This window comes from Kwoniella shivajii, chromosome 11 (assembly GCF_035658355.1).
Source record: "Kwoniella shivajii chromosome 11, complete sequence".
NCBI classification, from domain to species: Eukaryota; Fungi; Basidiomycota; class Tremellomycetes; order Tremellales; family Cryptococcaceae; genus Kwoniella; species Kwoniella shivajii.
In genome coordinates, this window is record NC_085918.1 from 207,922 (window position 1) to 228,416 (window position 20,495).

Below are 20,495 nucleotides of genomic sequence, written 5' to 3' on the forward strand. Positions count from 1 at the left end.
ATGGAAGGCCAGTTCAGGCGATGTATAACATGCATTTTGTAGTAGTAAAACAGTGAATCCGTTGGTTGGGCCCGTTCCGGGTAATTCTCATATGCTATAGTTGTTTTAACCCTGACTGCTCCGGGCGCCGAATGGTCATTTTCAATTGATAAACCATAATGATACACCATAATGATACAAGAATAACAAGAGTCTTCATTCACATGAGATGGAGAATAGACGGGCATGAGTACGCCGCCATTGTGATACATTGATCATCACCATCGAGCAGGAACAGAGTCGTCAGCACAACCAATTTCCCATCACTTGTAAACCATTCAAAGATATTTCAAGCCGAACGAACACGCGTTGAAAGAATTGATCGTATCCCACTGGGAAATTCTCAACTGCTGCTAGCTAAATAATCTTAGTTTGGCCAAAGGATCAAAGGCTCGAAGGTCTTCGGAGTAGTTAGGAACTGTGACAGTCATAGTGGATCCCATCGGTGTTGCCGATAAGATTCGTTGCACAGAAATAGAAACCCCGAGTCAAAGAAACCCAATCGATATTCGGTGCCGAATCGTAAAGTAAGTGTTCTCCCATACCATCATAATCGATTTCTTCATAAATATCTAGATATGATTGAAAGCTTGATATAGTACTTGAATCCTTACGTTGCTTATAGTTATCAAGATAAGCTTCTTTAAACAAATATACATTTCCCATATCCTTTGACAATTGAAAAATATCGAAATCGAGTCATATATCGCATTCCTCGATCGAGCCGAGACCACACTCGCAACGACAACCAAGATTAATACCGTCATGTCGTCCCAAGCTCGACCTGATAGTCCAGGAAATCCGGCTCATCGAAACGAACATACCACCACAGCTGATCAAATCAGGAAAGAAGAGAATGTGATTGAAAATGAAAAAAGTACATTGGGACAAGAGAATCAAACTATCCCAGGTGGTATTTTCATGCCTTCATCTGCAATAGGTACAATGGCTGCACCTCCCATCGTACCTCTATCGACCAATTCAACTTCAACTTCAACTTCCACACCTTCCATGACCTTATCTGAAAAACATAAACATGAAAATGGTTTCAAAAATGAAAAACCATCTTCCAGAGATGAAAAGAAGAAAGGATTCTCATTTAAGAAATCGAAAAAAGACAAAGACATTGAAAATAATAAATCCAAAGAAAAAGAAGAAGAATCCAATGTTTTACCACCTGTATCCATGCTACAGTTATTCAGATTCTCGACTGGATTAGAAGTAGTTGGAATGATAACCGGATTGATATTAGCTGTGGCAGCGGGTGCAGCACAACCTCTAATGACATTAATTTTCGGTAGATTGACCACAAGTTTTACTTCTTATGGAGCCATCGTTCAGATTATAGCTGGAAGTTCTACTGCTTTAACACAAGATCAACTAAATCAATTACAAAATGCCAAAAATGATTTGAAAACTCAAGCTGGACATAATGCTTTATACCTTTTAGCTTTAGGTGTAGGAATGTTTTTGACTACTTGGCTTTACATGTTCATTTGGAATGTCACCGGTGAATTGAACGCTAAAAGAGTAAGAGAGAATTACCTCAGAGCTGTTTTGAGACAAGAAGTGAGTATATTTTTGAAAATCGTCTCCACGCTGATCATTCACCAGATCGCATACTTTGATGACTTGGGTGCCGGTGAAGTCGCCACCCGTATTCAAACAGATTGTCACTTGGTCCAAGAAGGAACATCGGAAAAAGTCGCTTTGATCGCTCAATATCTAGGAGCTTTCGTCACCGGTTTCGCCTTGGCTTTTGCCAGATCATGGAGATTGGCATTAGCTTGTTCATCCATCGTACCAGTGATAGCGATCGCGGGAGGTATCATGATGACAGCAATGGCAAAATTCGGTACTGGAGCTTTGGAACATGTGGCAAAAGCAGGAAGTTTAGCTGAAGAAGTTATCGGTTCAATAAGAACAGTGCAAGCTTTTGGGAAACAAAAACTTCTAGGTCAGAAATTCAATGACCATATCGAGTTGAGTAGATTGGCTGGAAGGAGGGGTGCGTTGATTGAAGCTGGTGGTTTGAGTATCATGTGTGAGTTTTAAACGATCTGCACTGGCATTTACAGTACAATGTAGTCTTCTCCATCTACTCGGCATACGCTTTGGCATTCTTCTACGGCGCTATTCTCGTTACTCAAGGTAGAGCCAATAGTGGTATAGTAATCAACGTGTTCATGTCTATTCTTATCGGAGCTTTCTCAATGGCGATGATGGCACCTGAACTGGCGTCAATCGCAAAAGCTCGATCTGCAGCTGCGAAGTTATTCCACACGATCGATCGAGTCCCATCCATCGATTCCGCCAGTCTCGAAGGGTCAAAACTTGAAACTGTTCACGGCGAGATAGAATTTGAGAACGTCAAATTCCATTATCCCTCCAGACCCGGTGTTCCCATCCTCAAAGGCCTCACCACCACCTTCCACGCCGGCAAAACATTTGCGCTTGTAGGAGCAAGTGGTAGTGGTAAAAGTACAGTTGTCAGTTTAGTCGAAAGATTCTACGATCCAATCCAAGGTACCGTTAAACTGGATGGTAGGGATATCAAGACACTCAACTTGAAATGGCTTCGTCAACAAATCGGTCTTGTATCACAAGAACCTACACTTTTCGGAACTACTGTTCGTGGTAATGTCGAGCACGGATTGATTGGATCAAGATGGGAACATTCCACCGATGCTGAAAAGTTTGACTTGGTCAAAAAAGCATGTTTGGACGCCAATGCGCACGATTTTATCATGAAACTTCCCAACGGATACGATACAATGGTCGGTGAGAGAGGAATGCTCTTATCTGGTGGTCAGAAACAACGTGTCGCAATCGCACGAGCTATCGTTTCCGATCCAAGAATCTTGCTGCTCGATGAAGCCACTTCAGCTTTGGACACCCAAAGTGAAGGTATCGTTCAAGACGCTTTGGATAAAGCTTCAAAAGGTAGAACAACTATCACAATCGCTCATAGGTTATCGTAAGTGTTCTAGAAAGATATTATACAAAAACTGATGGTTGCATAGAACAATTCGAGACGCCGATAGAATTCTGGTTATGGGTGGTGGTGAAATCTTGGAAGAAGGAAACCACAACGAATTACTTGCAAACGAAAGTGGATCTGTAAGTCTGGCTTCGACCTTCCTCCCATTACTTGGATATCACTTGGACCACACGCTGATCAGATCCTAACATTTGATCAAATAGTACGCTCAATTAGTCGCCAATCAAAAATTAGCTCAATTAGCAGTAGTAGATGCATTGACAGTTGTTCCTCCTGAAGATCATGCCTTGGCATCCAAAGCCTTACCTGCCGATTCACCCATCAAAGAAAAAGAATTCTCTGATTTAAAACGTGCTGTAACTGGTAGATCTTTAGCTAGTGCAGCAATGGACGATATAGAGGCAAGGAGAGCGACTGAAGCTGCTGAAGAGGACAAATTACCTAAATCATTCTCCTTGTACAAAAGACTAATTGCGATGAATTGGGCCTCCAAGAATACGTATTTCATTGGTGAGTCGGACCCAAACTTCGCACTACACTGCTGATATCCCTTTCAGCTACCATCGGTGCCATAGCCTCAGGTATGGTCTACCCGGCTTTGGCAATCCTATTCGGTTATGCCTTGGCAGATTTCCAAATCCAAGACTTTGGTGAATTGAAACATCAATTGAATAGAAAAGCGTGAGTGTGTCTCCTCAACAACAGCTAAGAGTCGCAACAACAGCTAATATGCGATATGCAGACTTTTCTATTTCGTCACTGCCATACTAGCTTTCATCGCTACTTATGCACAAGTTACAGGCTTCTCGAGAACAGGTTGGGACCTGAACGCCAGATTAAGGAAAGAAACTTTCCGAGCTGTACTTAGACATGACATAGGGTGGTTTGATGAGGAAGAGAATTCAGTAAGTCTGCCGTCTGGAGTTTATGTAAAATGGAACAAGACTGATGTAAATCATCGGATAGACCGGTGCTGTCACTTCAAACCTCGCTGAGAACCCTCAAAAAGTACAGGGTCTCTTCGGTGTAACTCTAGGTACACTCGTGCAATCTTGTGCTACTTTACTTGGTGGTTGTATTATCGGTTTATGTTACGGACCTCGTAAGTTTGCGCATGCTAGGATTGAGGATTAATTGCGACGTGTAGTTCTCGCTCTCATCGGTATCGCTTGTATCCCGTTGCTGGTTTCTGGAGGATACATCCGACTCAAAGTCGTCGTCTTGAAAGATCAAAAGATGAAGAAACTTCATGCTTCCTCTGCTCATTTGGCTTCTGAAGCTGCTGGAGCAGTAAGGACGGTGGCCAGTTTGACCAGAGAAGATGATGTCGACAGAATCTATTCCGAGGCCTTGAAAGAGCCCATGAGAGTCAATTTGTGAGTTCCAAACACTTACCAATGGCGCTAAAATCATGTATAGCCGAACATCAATCAAGTCACAAGCTTTATATGCCGCAAGTCAAGGTATCACTTTCCTCATCATTGCTCTGGTATTCTACATTGGTGCACTATGGATCATCTCCGGTAGACTCAATACAAGTTCCTTCTTCACCGTATTGACTTCAGTTGTATGTTCCCTCCGTCTTACCATTCCCTTCAGACTATGCTGATCTGGTTCTGCAGATCTTCGCTTCCATGCAAGCAGGAAACGTTTTCACCTTTGTACCCGATGCTTCAAAGGCCAATTCATCCGCTTCCTCGATTTTCAGATTAATTGACAACGAACCTGAAGTTGATGCTGATTCGCCCGATGGGTTGAGATTGAATCATGAGAGCGTTCAAGGTCATATCAGGATTGAAGATGTACATTTCAGATATCCTACTCGACCTAGTGTCAGAGTTTTAAGAGAATTGAGTATAGATGTACCCGCTGGATCATAGTAAGTGTGATCTAAATATGCCAAAAGGTGTGCTGATGGTGTTGCCTTTCAGTGTCGCACTGGTCGGACCTTCTGGATGTGGTAAATCAACTACTATCCAACTTCTCGAGAGATTCTATGATCCCTTGATTGGAAGAATCACCTTGGACGGTGTCGATGTCAAAGATTTAAACGTTGCAAACTTCAGAGACCAAGTCGCTCTGGTATCTCAGGAACCTACACTATATGCCGGAACAGTAAGATTCAATATCCTTTTGGGAGCCAGTAAACCTATCGAACAAGTTACAGAAGAAGAGATAATAAATGCTTGTAAAGATGCCAATATCGTGAGTTATTATTTCTTTCCCGGCAATGATTAGAAAGCTGATAGTCGTATGAAAGTACGACTTCATCATGTCTCTACCTGATGGATTCGACACCGAAGTTGGAGGTAAAGGATCACAATTATCAGGTGGACAGAAACAAAGAATAGCAATTGCGAGAGCATTAATCCGAAATCCAAAAGTATTATTATTGGATGAAGCTACAAGTGCTTTAGATAGTCAAAGTGAGAAAGTGGTTCAAGAAGCTTTAGATAAAGCTGCCAAAGGTAGAACTACCATGTATGTTTGTCTTCTTACATTTTTTTACTTGACATACTAACGTGTTGTTGAATTACAGCGCAATCGCACACCGATTATCATCCATTCAACATTCAGATCAGATCTATTATTTCTCAGAAGGTAAAGTTGCTGAACATGGTACACATCAAGAATTGTTATCTAAGAAAGGAGGATATGTAAGTCGTTCCACATTTCTCCCCTCTGCAAAAGGCATAAAGTTGACCCCAGAGTTTTTTCCGATTATCCAGTACGAACTCGTTCAAATGCAAAATCTCAGTAGACAATAAAGCGTTTCATGTTTTGGTGCGTTCGAAGGAAAGTCTGGATTGTCGATTAGAAGGGATCCTGTGGTATTTTGTTCCTATAGATGGTCTTGTTATTTTAGTAATTAATTGATTGAATTATATATCTTAGTCGTATAGGTGTAAGAGCTATGTATCATCTGTGTCTAAAGGCAATCGCTTCTATGCTATACACGCACTCTTATTATCATTATTGCTTATCGCTGCGTTATATTTCGATTTACACGTTCAAACTCAAAATCGAATAGTGACCTTGAACAGAAGACAAGGGATGTATACATGCAAGTCCTAGTGTATTCCTGAACGATTCCTGAAAAGCCACGGCCGTTTGAAATATCGAGAGTGTGTACCTTTTGCATAATTCTTACGTGACGAGGAATTTAAGGATATGTAGTGATGTGACAAATTCGGTTGGAGGGTTAATCACCACTTTCTCTCGTTATTTGTTTGTTTGTTTGTAAACTTGTTGTATTGGGTCATAACCCTAACAGTAGTAGCCCCTGTCATGTGAATGGTCAAGGGGTTTCTCGTAAACAGATTATTGGCTGGACCCAGGCTGATGATGATGATGATGATACACTGTTTCATGAACCAGCTTCAGAGCTATCAGTTTGTATCATTCTAAACGATGCAAAGGCATATGCTCAGAAGTAATCGAGCAAATCAGTTTTTGCCATGAAAGGACATCTGTACATATGCGATGCGCAAGATCTATTAACCTAAATTACCTATCCAAATATCCGAAAGCTTAAAACTATTGTGCCATTCAGAAACATTATCTAATCATGAATATATGAGGACGAAAAACCAAAACCAAAGAAACGAGAAAAAAAGGAGACGAGCGAACTAGGTATATACTTTTGACGGATAAGAAAGGAAGCAGTGTATGACGTCGAGATAGAGGAAGGGAGACATAGGAATATAAGGCAGATACTGGGTTCTATTGAGGATATGAGACAAAGATTATCTAATGCTCTTGCCTCCATGGTTCCGAAACATTGTTTGTGGAGTTGTTATCGTGGAAATTGACAGGAGGATAACCCATTGCTCCTGCAAAAGGAGGGGGGCCAGACTGAAACCAAATAACAATTAACAAATGGCACTATCCGAAAAGAAAAAAACGGCTCACCTCAGGACCCCAAGGCATATTCTCACCGCTTTCACCACCTCTACCATATTGCATTCCCTCCACATTGTACATTTGACTTCTTGGTAAAGCGTGAGGAGGAGGAGCGGTGGGTGGATACATATGACCTTCGTATCTTACTGGATAATTAGATTCGATTTGAGTGGGTCGAGCAGTCGATCCGCTGTTGTTTGAACCGGTCGAAGATGCATTGTTAGAATTAGATAATGAGTGTGCTCTTAAATCAGCTGGAAAAGATGAAGATCCAACATATGGTGACGCGGAAGGAGCCTATAGTCATGAAAGAAGAATCAGTATTTTCCGCTTTTCGTGTTCATTGGGAACTTACGGAAGAGGCTGATAAAACTCTGCTCCTGTTACCTCCCCCTGAATTTCTGTTATAGTGATCCATACCGGTTTGACCACCGTTGTTGACTTCATTACTAGGAGGATTAGGAGCGTTCTACAATACAAACAAACCATCAGTCGAGAACCTAACCGCCTCGTCAAGAGTACTCACGTTGTTGTTGGGTCTGACACCTTGACCGCTGCCATGTCTAGGAGGAGGACTTGGCATAGGACCTGGATTTTCTTGACCATAAGTGACTCTGAGAGTGTATAATTGTCTCCTTAAATCTGCATTCTCATCTCTGAGGTAACTATTCTCATTTTGAAGTTGAGCGAATTCAGGTGAATGAGCAGTTAATGGCATTCGCGAAGGTCCAGGTGGATAAGGTAATTGACCTAATTGTCTACGAGCATCTTCCAGCTGAGCAGTCAAAACTTGAACTGACTCTTCGAGCTACAACATCACATTAGTGGTGGTTCTAAACTCAAAGGATGGGGGGGATAAGGTTCGCTCACAGCTATAACTCTGGCCTTTTGTTTTTCCCTATGCCTCTTTTGAGCTTTGGCATTCCTGGTCCTACCATCCATATCATCACTCATGTTCATAAGTGATGTACTTGAACTGGGCTTGAATCCACCGATATAAGGTTTGTTGGACAGTGATGATGTGGGAGACATTTTTGCTGACTATATTTCACTGAACGATTGACAATATGCTTGGATGTGTTGAGTTTTAAAAGGTGGGATATGATCGGATGATCAATCTATATATACAGGTGATGGTTATGTATATCCAGTGAGACTTCGTTTCGAAATGATAAAAAGTGTTTCGGTCCAAGGAGCGAGTCGACAGAGGTGGTGCTAATGTAAGGCAAAGGCTCAAATAGGCGTCTTTTGCACTTGCGAGATGAGAATCAAGTGTTCAGGACGAAGAATTCACAAATGTCTCGCTTGTTGAAGATGATTCTGTTTTTGGGCCGAACCGAAATCTGGTAGTATGACAATGGTCAGAACGCTAATCCGTGCGAGACTACAACCGATTCAAGTGACTGATCGCCATAAATCGTAGAATGACGGACAATGAGTTGAAAATGCGATGAACGAAACAAGCAACGTGGAGCTGTATCCAGCATCAAAGAGGAGGTAGAAGTGTTATGCGGTGACTACTCTCGCGGTGACAAACATCTTCTCAAGTCACCTCCGTGAATGTAAGGGGAAATAAAGAACGCTTAAAGGCAAGCTACCGTGAATAAACCTAAGCTAAAAAAAGAGAAACCTGAAAGGAAAGGGAAGGAAAAGTGGAGGGCAATAGATGTAGAGATCGAGGTATCAAGATCGCAAACAGTAAAGACAGTCTCAGAAACCAACGAAAACAAAACGAGTTGCAACTCACTTTGAGTGATTGTTGTTAATATTTGAGATAACACAGAATGCCGATAGATAATGTTGTAAAGGAATATTTTGGGAAAGGATGGGGGGAAAAGATACGAGATTATGACAAACTATTTATGTGAATGGCGAGACTGGGCTTGTTTAATGGGTATTATCTCGTTGACAGGGGCGGAACGATATACTGTGGAATTCCCGATCGGATGGTTCAATCTGATGGAAATGTATATTACGCAGGCGTTTTCTTTTCTTTTTTTTCTATATGAGACCGGCAATAGATCGCTGTGTGAGACAATGAAGCGAGGGAAGATCAAGTCTAGGGTAGAACAGTTGATACCGTCGTCTTGTATAGCCAAAGTGGAAAAGAGGAAGATCCAGATGAGAGAAAATCTTAACCGGCTGACGACAGAGGGGGGGTTATTGCCGGTGAACGAATTATTGTGAAAGATGGAATCATGCTTTTGACAAATGTATATCCCAGAAGATATCTACCGTCTTGTCGGATGTTGCCTTTGGTCCCTGGGGCTGCTGTTTCGTGTCTTACGTTTGGATCGTGTGGGGAAAAAAGAAAGGAAGAGATTACTCTGGGCCGATTGCTGATCGGGAAAAGTCATTAATGCAGGAAAGAGACGAGCAGAAAAACTTTTTTCATTTAATTATTTTTAAACCCTTTGAGACAGACTCCCTTCATCTCTACCGGTTGTCTCTGCCTCAAAACAAGTTTTATTCTTCTCCCTCTTTGCCTGTTCCTGCGAGAGAATCTCCCTTGCCCCGATTGGAACGGCAGATGGGTGAAAAGGCGTGGGGTGGATAGATTCATGAAAAAGGTGACACACATCATCCGGTGACTCGGTGACTACCCTAACCCTAAGACATTAAACATTTTCTGCTCCTCAGGACATTTTGTTCGTTTCCTCATCACCGAGGTAGTTGAGAATGCGCTGCGCTTCTCATGCTCCAATCATGTTTACAATCGATTGCACATGCATCTAATTGGCTCAAAGGTAATTTACGGAACGACAGCGCAGCAGAGATGATTAATTCCCCGAAATTCGAAGAGGACTAGCTTGCAGCAAATTGCAATATCGCTTTCATCCCTGCTAGCTGAACTGTACCCAGCGACTCCTCCTCCTTCTCCCCCTTCTATCCAACCTGTAGATGCTGTTTCCCAAACTGTGGGATTTTTCCCTCTGGTCTTCGAAAGCAGACCAGTGTTTTCATTTAGAAAGTAGTACAAAACCTGTGTCCAGATATGTTCGTTCCTGACCTCATCATATGCTTGATTGTGAATCTCAATAATGATCCCTCCAAGTTCAAATGCCGGGAAATGAGGCTGCACCCTGTCAACGCTCCGTGGGATATCTCCGATTGTATTCTTTTAATTAAACAAAACAGAAAAAACTCAAATACCCGCGTTCTGCCCTCTTCCCCACATTCGCCACACTCACCACAGCAGATTATGATTTCCCAAGACCTTTTCATTTACCTTTTTCAGCTGCGTTCATACCGCTTCGTTATACCGCTCAAGGCATGTCTCGTCGATCAAAAACCCAAATGAACAGCTATTTGTCGTGTCTCGGTAGATTTCTTGTGATTCAGAAAACAACAACCAAATAAAATGATACCTTTGTCACATCTCCCCTCATCTTGGTTGAAGCTTTAACCCTGAGATGACATAATTGATAAGAAGCTGACGATCGAGAGATGCTGGCATGAAGATCGAGAAAATACGGCATTCCCTTGTGTCAGAGTTTTAACAAATGCCGGAATACAAGTTAAAATTTTGGTCCCATTCACTGGAATGAAGCAAAAGGAGAAAAGGAAAATAGATCCAAATCATCGTTATGTACATTTATCGTAAAGGCTGTCATCTCGAACAGAGCGTTATACCAGAATCGATATGATACCTGGGATGCAAGAAGGGGAGCGTAAAATGTCATAATAATCAAGAAGCACATGCTTGATTCCCAATAATCCTACATTTTAAGTTTCGGGTGGGGATTATAAGGCGGGTTTCTGCGGGGTCATCTTCGGCTTACTCCCAAGACGAAGGGGGGATTCAAACACCGCATGCAATTAAGACTGACGGGGACCTAGTAGCGGTGACACGTCAGCGCGGGGGATATCAGATATATGTGTAGATCTCGCCAATTCTAGCTGGATCTCATTGTCGGCACTGTGTGCCGAATATCTTTCAGCGTACTTCTCCGCATTGGACATGGGATAACATCGACCTCGCCAAAATCCCACATTCTTTCGTCGGTTTCCGCTATAAATTAGTGGTCCCGATTCAAATGAAATGAATTGTAGGTTCTAATGAGTTCATATCACTTTGATTGGGGCTAAGCCTAGTCGCAATTAATGATTTCGGAATTGAAAGCTCCTGCAGCATTTGGGGGCACTAGTCAAATGCCTTGACCTTTTTGTATCGCTGTAGGTTCCAACTGAATTACATTGGGGAAATGGGATGCTTTCTTCCTGCAATTACTTCCTGCGTTTGATTAAATGCAGGAGGAATGAACTTAATTGCAGAGCAAACACGTCTGGTTCCTCGGAGGCATATATACGCTATATACCATATTCCGCTATTACCGGAGACTGCTCGTTTTCATCGTTTTCAAGTGGGATTAAAATGCCATCTATGAACTATGCATGCCTATGTTTTGGCTTGGCAGCCTGAATTTGATGAAATTGATACTCTTGTCCATCAAAGTGGGGCCACAGTAGTCATAAACATACCGCGTTATTTCCACTTCACCAACATTTACTTTTTTACGTCACCGACAAACGATCGTTTCTATCGTCCACAGTAAGGCTTGATGAGATGAAGGTAGCTGTTATAGGCTCAGGTTTAGCCGGATTGACCACAGCTTATCTACTCCGTCAACAAGGTATAGAAGTTTGGTTGATTGAAAAAGTGGGTCTCACCCTTTCTCAAAAACACTCTGAAATGGACTGATCTCGACAATTATAGTCATCAAAGTTAGGATTCCACTCAGAGTCTGTATCCATACCGTTAGACAGCTTAAAGGATGAAGTGGAAAAATACTCGCGTAGAGGTAAAGGGACGAATGAAAAGGATGTCGACGGTCACAAAGAGAAGTGGATAGTGGACGTTCCCATGAGAGGGTTTCAAGGAGGCAAGTCACAATCCAAGGTATCTTTTCGTGATTTTGTTATCCTAACCTCAGTCCATTATCATTATATAGGCTATTATCCACTACTCCTGTCACTATACCATCATCTGGGAATACCGTTAGCTTCAACAAATTATACATTCTCATTCTCTTCTAATACATCTACATACTTTATACATTCAGGTTCATCGGGATGGTCAATACCTTCACTACCTTCAATAGCATTCACAAATCTCTTTACTCTTCTTCGAGATATAACGACATTTCTCGGAGTGGCTTTTTGTTACCTGCTCCTAGTAACATTAAGTTTCATGGCATGGCATGATATCCTTCCTTCATGTGTCTCATCGCCTGATTCAACCTTGAGAGAATTCACCACTCAATTATCGATATTTCTCAGTAAACCTTTAACAATACCTATAATAGATTATACACCTTGGACACCTCTGGGAGATACATTCGAATTCTTTATAGGTAAAATTGTCCTACCACTCTTTTCAGCTGTGGGGACAATGACAAGTGCGGATGTTTGGTCAATGCCCGTTAGGATAATGTTAGAATATATACATACCACTTTGGGGACGAATCATTATCATCTATCACGAGGTTTCAGTGCAGCAGATGTGGCTAATCTCCTGATCAAGCCTGTTGAGAGCCAAGGTCAGGAATACGTAAAACTTGGGACGGAAATTATAGGGTTGACGTATAACCTCAATGGAGGCGTTAGTGTTGGTATGAGGAACGGAGATAACGAGCCAGAGAGAGTTGAAATCATAGTGGATAAAGTGATACTAGCGACCCAAGCTAGTGTAGCGAAGAAGTTGTTGGAAGGATTGGAAGAAAGCTTGAAATTTGCCAGGGAGGAGAAAGAAAAAAGGAGAGTGGGAGAGATGAGAGCTGCACTAGGCAAAGTGTCATACAGAGTGAGTTATTCGTGCATCTTTCCTCGCCCATTATAACTGCAGGCGACTGGGTATTGACTGTCAACATGTCGAAATAGGAAACCATTGTAGTGACACATCGAGATACATCGATCCTGCCTTCACCCCGGGATAGAAGAGATTTGAACTTTTTCTCTCCTTCTTCATCTTCCTCTTCACAACACATCCAACCCTCCGATGATCTTATCCCTTATTTCCCTCCTACTGGGGATAGGCTATATACTCAGACTACGCAGATTATCCGTCCTCCGAAACGCAAATGGAGGCGAAGAAGTTCGTGTATGATATTACAAACTACCAATCCTGTTGTACCTATTGATCCAAGGAGAGTCCTCAGTGTATCGAAACTAGAACGGTTAGTCATAAATCCCATTACGCCTTTTTCTTCATACCATTTTGCGATATGTCTGATATAAAGTTATCGAAATAGAGCATTACCCCTTAGACAACCAAATCAAATTCTTCCTTACCTCCGCAATCCTTCCCCTTCGGCTTGCGTTTATATAGTAGGATCATACGCTTATCCTGGAATACCATTATTGGAAGGATGTGTGGGAAGTGCCAAATTAGCCGTTGAACGTATCCTAGCCAACGATCCGGCTCACATGTCGAAAATAAGCGGGATTGATTGGGATCATGGTAGAGGAAATTGGGTTGCCAGAGCATGGAGATGGCGATGGCATAAGTCTATATGGGGTTGAGGAATCTGACAGTAAATTGACAATTCATTCTTACTTTTCAGGAACTGTAGACTATAGATAATACAATAAGCTATCTACCTCACATGCTGGCAGATCTCATCTTTCGGGTCACATGTTTGTATTGGCGGAGCCGTGACATGATTGCTCTGGAAGAGTCCCGCCAGCTTATTTTATCTCATACAGTGTCTGTTACTGCTCGTGGTTACCCATCCTCAATATAGGCGCTGCTTAACGTCTGCATGGTTGCAAGGAACTAGGAAGTCTGGGCATGAATGAAACTCTCAAATCACTGTGCGAGTACTTGGAGTCGTCAAGACTTGGCAACCGCTGCTATTGTACTCCCAGCGATCTTCGTGGTCGTCGTGACTGTTCATCGGTGTATTGATAATCCAGCAAACACAGTTTCTTATTTTGATTTCCTACAGACTTTGAAGACCGCGTTTAACCGACGAATGGAGACCGGGCCGCTGGACAGGAAAGACTGGGACGTGACATTTGAAGGTGATCTTCAGATTATCAACAGTTGGCACAATGGGAGAGAAGTCAATAAACGTAATTCGGATTCCCCCATAACAGCTTACATTCGGCAAATTCCGATAGGCTCACCGAGTTACCTTGCGAGGTTGCGAAGTCATATGTCTCTTACTCGTACGACTTGCTTGCATTTCCCCGTCACGACGCACCTCTCACGTCCAGACCCAGAAACCAATACTGGTTTCGTTAATCTCGTCTGTGCCTGCTCCAGTTCCATTGAATGATTATATTGGTACCTCTGCATTCGCTGATAGAAGGAAAATGAACGACAGAAAATCCAACTTTGAGCCTCTTTACCCAGTTCAAAGTCTAATTTTGAACGTGCCTGTCACTCCCCCGCTTTTTGCCTTGGCGTCCCACATCTTCGTTCTCTTTTCAAGCTTCATCAGCCCATTTGACTTTTATGCTGTTCTCCGCTTCATGGTGGGAACCACGTACATGCACGCTGGAATCGACGCAATCCTTCTCTTTTGCATAATGGAGTCGCAATCGTTCGGCGCTGAACGGCCCGGTCGAATTGCTGAAGTCAGCTGATTGACTTATTTAGAAATGCTGGGATCTCATCACGTCCGAAATCCATGCTTGTCATTACTTATATATATGAACTATGAGCTGTATCGCTTTACCCTTTCTGCGTTTATCACCCCGATTTGGCTGACTGGATCAATCGAAAAGCTAATCACGCTTGTAAAGCTGTCTGATTAGAAACCTTTGACAAACCCCGATCTGACCAATCCTACAATGGCCTCTAAAGCAATGGAAGAAAAAGGGCATGAAGCTGAAATGATCGAAATGGCCAATGAAGGTCATATCGATGAAGATGCTCTGCCTTCCAAAATGGTCAAACTAGATCAAGGTCACGCCGATATATACTATGAAGCGCTGGAAAGGTATCCCAACGATTCAACTATCAATCCAGAAGATGAAAAGAGATTGAAAAGGAAGTTGGATAGACGAATCTTACCATTACTTGGAATCTGTTATTTCTTTTATGTAAGTCAATGCATTTTTATAAGATCAATGAACCAAAAATCTACATGTTGACGTTCGTGTCCCTTTGGTCGAAAATTAGTATGTCGATAAAACAACCTTGTCTTACGCAGCTATCTTCGGTATCAAGACTGATCTCAAATTACACGGTACTCAATATTCATGGCTTTCCAGGTATGTAACCGAGCTTCCTGATCTACCCCTGCTTCGAGAAGAGCCTTTGTGTCAGCGTGACTTATCTCTCATTATATCGATTCCAGTATTTTCTACTTTGGATGGTTGGGATGGGCTATTCCTTCCAATTTGCTCATGCAACGATCTCCTCCTGCCTATTACCTCGCGGGGAATATCTTCATGTGGGGTGCTCTGTTGATGTAAGCTGATTCACCCGACTCAAATCGTCTTTGATGGTCTTACTGATGCTGAGTGTACATCGAAACAAGGTTACAAGCTGTGTCAAAGAACTTTACCACCATCGCAGTTTTGCGTGTCCTTTCAGGTGCAGCAGAAGCGATTGCCGATCCAGCGTGAGTATCAATGAAGCTCTCAACTTGGATCGCATTATCGATAAGAAATCCTGTTTCTGATACTGTTAGTTAGGTTCATGTTGGTGACTTCGATGTACTACACTCGAGCTGAACAACCATCCAGAATCTCGACTTGGTACGCTTTCAATGGTGTTGGCGTAGCTGGTGGTGGTCTGATCGGTAATTCGGGATGTTTTCCTTCATATTCCAATATAGCATAGCTGACCGCATGTCTGGCAATTCTCAGGTTACGCTATCGGTCACATAAAAGGCGCTTTGGCTTCTTGGCGTTATGAATTCATCGTTGTCGGTGCATGTTGTTCGGCCTGGGCTATAGCATTGGGCTTGTACCTCCCCAATTCTCCCGCTACATTTAGAGGTTTCACGCACGAAGAGAAACTGTGAGTTGGCGCATTGAACTCTCGAGTATCTGCAAGATTCCTCACTGATCAATTGAAAACTTAACCGGGACGCAGTCTCATGATCGCCCGAATGAGGAGAAACCAGACGGGTGTCGAGAACAGACGCATCAAGTGGCATCAAATTAGGGAAGCGGTAACAGATTACAAAACTGTAAGTATATACAACGAGCTTCCTGCATCCGATTTCAGACAAGTACCTGATATACCTTCAATTTAGTATATGTATCTTTTCATGGGAATGATCTGCAATATCCCGAACGGTGGTATCAGTAATTTCTCCACTTTGGTGCGTAACCAGTGTCGATCCCATCATTCCAAGTGTCTCTACCTATCTTACCCGCTAACTCAACTGCCCTCTGACCAGGTTATAGCCGGCTTGGGCTTTGATAGACTTCACACTGCGTTGCTCGGTATTCCTCAAGGTGCCTTGGTGGTAATCTGGATCGCATCAGGCGCACTCTTAAATGATAGATTACCAAAGAACAGTAGGCTTCTTGTCAGCGCCCTCTTCATGTTACCTACTATATCAGGTCAGTTGCACAATTTCGACTTATACCCAGCGTATTCAGTCCTCATACTGATATGGATTCCTTATTACCAGGCGGCTTGGGATTCTTGTTGGCCCCTCAAGATGCTTATGTTGGTCGATTGATCTGTTTGTGAGTTGGTTCATCGAAGAGTATTGATCAGCTGCTCCAGAATGGGTCTGACATGTGTCGTTGCAGCTACTTGACCGGTTCATATCAAGCGTCGTTTGTCATTCTTTTATCTGTTTTAACTTCAAACACAGCTGGTCAATCAAAGAAAATGATTGTGTCAGGTGTGATCTGGTTCGGAGTGAGTCTGTCCTCCCCTCTAGAACAAAAACGCACTTGGACTGACTCGCTGGACTGGATTCGTGATAGGCTTGTATCGGTAATATCATCAGTCCATTCTTCTACTTGACAAAACAAGCTCCCAAATATCAATTGGGAATCGGGTCACTATTAGCTGCAAACATAATTGAACTTTGCATGTTCTTCGCTTTCAGATTCGCCTTCATCTGGGAGAACAAGAAGAAGAAGAGAGCTTTGGAGGCTCAAGCTGGTTCTGCCGTGGCTTTTGACCCTAATACTACTGCTTTTGCAGATTTGACCGATAAAGAAAACCCTTATTTCGAATATGTCTATTAAGAAGCGTATTATAACACTTTCCGTTTCTCGGTGAATAAGGTTGGATTAGTATTGATACGTGATGTCTTGAATTCTTCTAACCTCTGTGATGATTTGCTCTGCGATGATAGTATTCTCCAGTGGTGTTTGTATTCATGTAATTTATGGTGGTGCCACGGGAGTTATTCGGTTCTCATACAGTTTGCACAGAATAATCCAGGGAAAACGTGAGACTGTCATTGAATTTAGTTTTTTTATTTCATCCCCCCCTTTTGGGTGGACCGCAGAGGTGATCCTCAACGCGTCTTTACACTCTTTTGCACTTTTGGAAGATACTCATAGTTTTAGATCCCATATGAAAAGCGATATCTCGATTGCATTGACATCTATAACAACACCTCCAAATCAACAGACCCAGGCTTATAAAAAGTACATGCTGCTGTGCAGGTGAGCCTATCGTGTTTGAGGACTGCATAACGACGGAAGCTCATTGACTATTAGACCTTTAGACGATAATACCCTTACGACACAATCAACCCACTTTCTTTTTCCAATCCTCACGGATCCATCCCAACCTCAATATCCCAAAAGCCTTCCAGACACAATTGAGCTGTGCAACGACGACATCATCTCTTTATTGTCAGCAGTGAAGTATAGGGATGCTTCGACCTCGTACGAATCCTAATCAGCCGCAATCGCAAAATCAATCACAATCACAATCTCTGAATTCATCTGATAGGACACGAGACATTGAACCTGACACACCAATGTCACATTATCCATCTAGAATACCGAATTCCGATAAGATATTATCATCAGATGAAACGGATCCAAGATCTGAAGAATATTTCAACGAAGCACCTGCCGGGAATGTAGTACCTGATGGAGTCAACGTTAGTGCATCGGGAAGTGAAATGGGTACTGCTCAAAGAAGGTTATCGTCAGGATCAGGAAGGAATTCAAATGAGAAGAAATCGAATGGATCAACAGGTGCAGGCACAAATGGTAATAATACAGGTGGTGGCTTACTAAATAGAAGAAGTAAAGGTGGTTTAACATTGAACTTGAGTGCTCTTGTAGGTAAAAGAGGTAAAGGGAGTAGATTAGGTTTATCTCAAAAAGGCTGGATGGCGATCACTGGTTTAGTAGGATTGTTACTTCTTCTGAAATTATTATTCTGTGAGTGCGAAGCAGCCTTTTTACATCCCTCGAGATCGTGATCGAGCGAGACTGACAATCGCCATCCATAATTCTCCTCACTTGATCACTCACACCCTCATCCCTTTAATCGCTTGGTCATTTCTGCTCTTGAATAGCTGGATCATCCGAATCCACTCATCATCATGTTGTTGATCAGACACATTTGATTCCTCGAGATTATCTTAACAGTTCCATCGCCGATCCAGCTCCATTCGAATTCTGCCCCGTCTTCGGTCCAGGCGACGCTATCGCAGCTAGAAGAGGACAAATGGAATTACTCAAATCTAGATTACACACCGGTACCAATGCAAGGGTTCAGAGAGTTCTTCAGAAAGCAATGAGTGGCAGTAGTATCACTCTGAGTGTTCTAGGTGGATCAGGTAAGTCATTTATCAATCATCGATCCCATGCAGGTTGCTCTCACTTATTAATCATACCTGCCCTACTTCGAGCTTTCCCCAAACGTCTTCTGGAATTTATTGTTCATTCGCTAACAATCATAAACCCATATAGTATCCGCTTGTACAGGCGCTGGTGATGATCCAGTCCATGAGAAGTGTTATCCACACAAATTCTTCGATTGGTGGAATACAGTCTTCCCTCATCCTGCAAACGAGCTTACCAACGGAGCTACCAAGAAGACCGACTCAGCGTATTACGCTTATTGCAATTCTCACCATCTACCTGACAAGACTGATATGGTCATACTGGAATTCGACGCGGCCGATCCCAAGTGAGTGCAGTGATTAGAACGAAAATCGCTTCAGAGAGACTCGGTGACTGATATTACATCTTGCAGTGATCCAGAATGGCTTCAACACTTTGAGCTTCTCGTTCGATCAATTCTTGTTCGACCTGAAATGCCCGCTGTCATCATCCTTGGACATTTCAGTCCCCAAGTTCAAGCTCAGAATGGATTTGCTGGACCTGAGCTACTTCACAATGTAGTTGCACAATTCTATGATGTTCCTCATATCAGGTAAATCAGCTGAAAATTGCACACTCGTTTACGTAGCTGATAGCCTGTTGTTACGTCGCAGTGCAAAAGGGGTATTATACGAACAATACCTTCAGACCCCTGATCAAGCACGGCAGGCATTTTACGCTGATCCCAATCATGCCAATCAAAATGGACACGATCTCATTGCCGATGTCTTGATCTCGTATATCATGTCACAAATTTGTTCAGGATGGTCAGCTGTCAATGGACACGCGTTTGATGTTCCTAATCTTGGAACTGAAGGAGATAATTCGGCAAGTGGACCATCTTTATTAGGTGGTGTAGGATTGAGGAAAGGAATGCCAGGACAAGATCCAGGAGATGGTGATTCCGCTGGATCAAGCTTAGCTGAAAGATATCAAGGGTTAAGAGTGCCTCAAATGAGATTGAATGATCGACCCCACGATGTTCAGCAATTCAGAGAAATCGAACCTTTCTGTGTAGCAGCTAGTGATTTAATCAACCCGTTACCACCAAGTTTGTTCTACGGAAGTGGTTGGCACACCTATCACCCACCGAAAGGCGCTGTCTACGAAGACAGACATTATTGGTAGGTCTCCACATTCACTCGTTCATCCGTACGAAAGATGTTGTTTGTTCTGATCTCTGCATGTTTAGGTACGCTGAACAACCCACTGCTAGACTGAGAGTACCGCTCAAACTTGGAGCTGGTGATGTTGGAATTTACTTCTTACAATCGCCACCCGATAAACCTCTTGGAACTGTAAAATGTTGGGTAGACGACAACGTTGCCGGTGGAAAGGAACTGGCTGGTACCGCTGAAGTCGATGATGTCATTGCTACGTGGGTGACGAGCTTCATATGCTATCAGGAAATATGCTATCAGGAATGACACTGGACTGACTATCGCACTTGACAGTCTCGTTATGATCGATAGAGGTGTTTCCAAGGGATCGCATTTCGTGAGTAATCATCCCCACCGATTTACGTCATTGCGTCTCGTGATTCAATGAGCCACGAGCTGAATAACTGTTATCCTAGGTTGAATGTCAACTTCTAGGAGAAGCAGGAGGTACCTCACCACCATTCAAGATTCTAGGAATGTGAGTCTTAGTGAAGCAACTTTAGTATATGACATGAATCAAAGCTGATGTATCTTTCATGATATTTAGCTTCTCCACTTAGACGATAGGGTGTATGTATATCCCTTGTTGGGGCACTTGGAACAGTTGGTTTTCGCTACAT

At 42.7% G+C, this 20,495-nt stretch overlaps 5 protein-coding genes across 5 annotated transcripts; 4 read left to right on the top strand and 1 right to left on the bottom strand.

The window, feature by feature from the left end:
• Positions 1-804: 804 nt before the first annotated feature.
• IL334_007518 (uncharacterized protein) lies at positions 805-5,808 on the top strand (the record flags this gene model as incomplete). The annotated part of the gene is made up of 15 exons (XM_062939208.1): positions 805-1,608; positions 1,654-2,083; positions 2,128-3,016; positions 3,063-3,159; positions 3,244-3,550; positions 3,598-3,721; positions 3,783-3,945; positions 4,007-4,142; positions 4,188-4,416; positions 4,460-4,607; positions 4,663-4,919; positions 4,972-5,245; positions 5,301-5,521; positions 5,580-5,697; positions 5,770-5,808. The coding sequence occupies 15 exons, from the start codon at positions 805-807 to the stop codon at positions 5,806-5,808; spliced, it is 4,236 nt and encodes a 1,411-aa protein (XP_062795259.1).
• A 982-nt stretch (positions 5,809-6,790) lies between these two features.
• Positions 6,791-7,975, bottom strand: IL334_007519 (uncharacterized protein; the record flags this gene model as incomplete). The annotated part of the gene is made up of 5 exons (XM_062939209.1): positions 6,791-6,895; positions 6,953-7,240; positions 7,299-7,412; positions 7,470-7,751; positions 7,814-7,975. The coding sequence occupies 5 exons, from the start codon at positions 7,973-7,975 to the stop codon at positions 6,791-6,793; spliced, it is 951 nt and encodes a 316-aa protein (XP_062795260.1).
• A 3,535-nt stretch (positions 7,976-11,510) lies between these two features.
• On the top strand, positions 11,511-13,465 carry IL334_007520 (uncharacterized protein; the record flags this gene model as incomplete). Its single annotated transcript, XM_062939210.1, has 5 exons — positions 11,511-11,603; positions 11,661-11,826; positions 11,896-12,746; positions 12,824-13,119; positions 13,195-13,465. 5 exons carry the CDS (start codon positions 11,511-11,513, stop codon positions 13,463-13,465), a joined length of 1,677 nt encoding a protein of 558 aa, XP_062795261.1.
• A 1,275-nt stretch (positions 13,466-14,740) lies between these two features.
• On the top strand, positions 14,741-17,110 carry IL334_007521 (uncharacterized protein; the record flags this gene model as incomplete). Its single annotated transcript, XM_062939211.1, has 12 exons — positions 14,741-14,992; positions 15,072-15,163; positions 15,250-15,363; positions 15,433-15,516; positions 15,590-15,696; positions 15,764-15,917; positions 15,993-16,089; positions 16,156-16,224; positions 16,303-16,468; positions 16,540-16,597; positions 16,664-16,775; positions 16,844-17,110. The coding sequence occupies 12 exons, from the start codon at positions 14,741-14,743 to the stop codon at positions 17,108-17,110; spliced, it is 1,572 nt and encodes a 523-aa protein (XP_062795262.1).
• A 638-nt stretch (positions 17,111-17,748) lies between these two features.
• On the top strand, positions 17,749-20,357 carry IL334_007522 (uncharacterized protein; the record flags this gene model as incomplete). Its single annotated transcript, XM_062939212.1, has 8 exons — positions 17,749-18,268; positions 18,406-18,669; positions 18,803-19,022; positions 19,089-19,268; positions 19,330-19,839; positions 19,908-20,093; positions 20,170-20,212; positions 20,292-20,357. The coding sequence occupies 8 exons, from the start codon at positions 17,749-17,751 to the stop codon at positions 20,355-20,357; spliced, it is 1,989 nt and encodes a 662-aa protein (XP_062795263.1).
• Between the last annotated feature and the right edge of the window lie 138 nt (positions 20,358-20,495).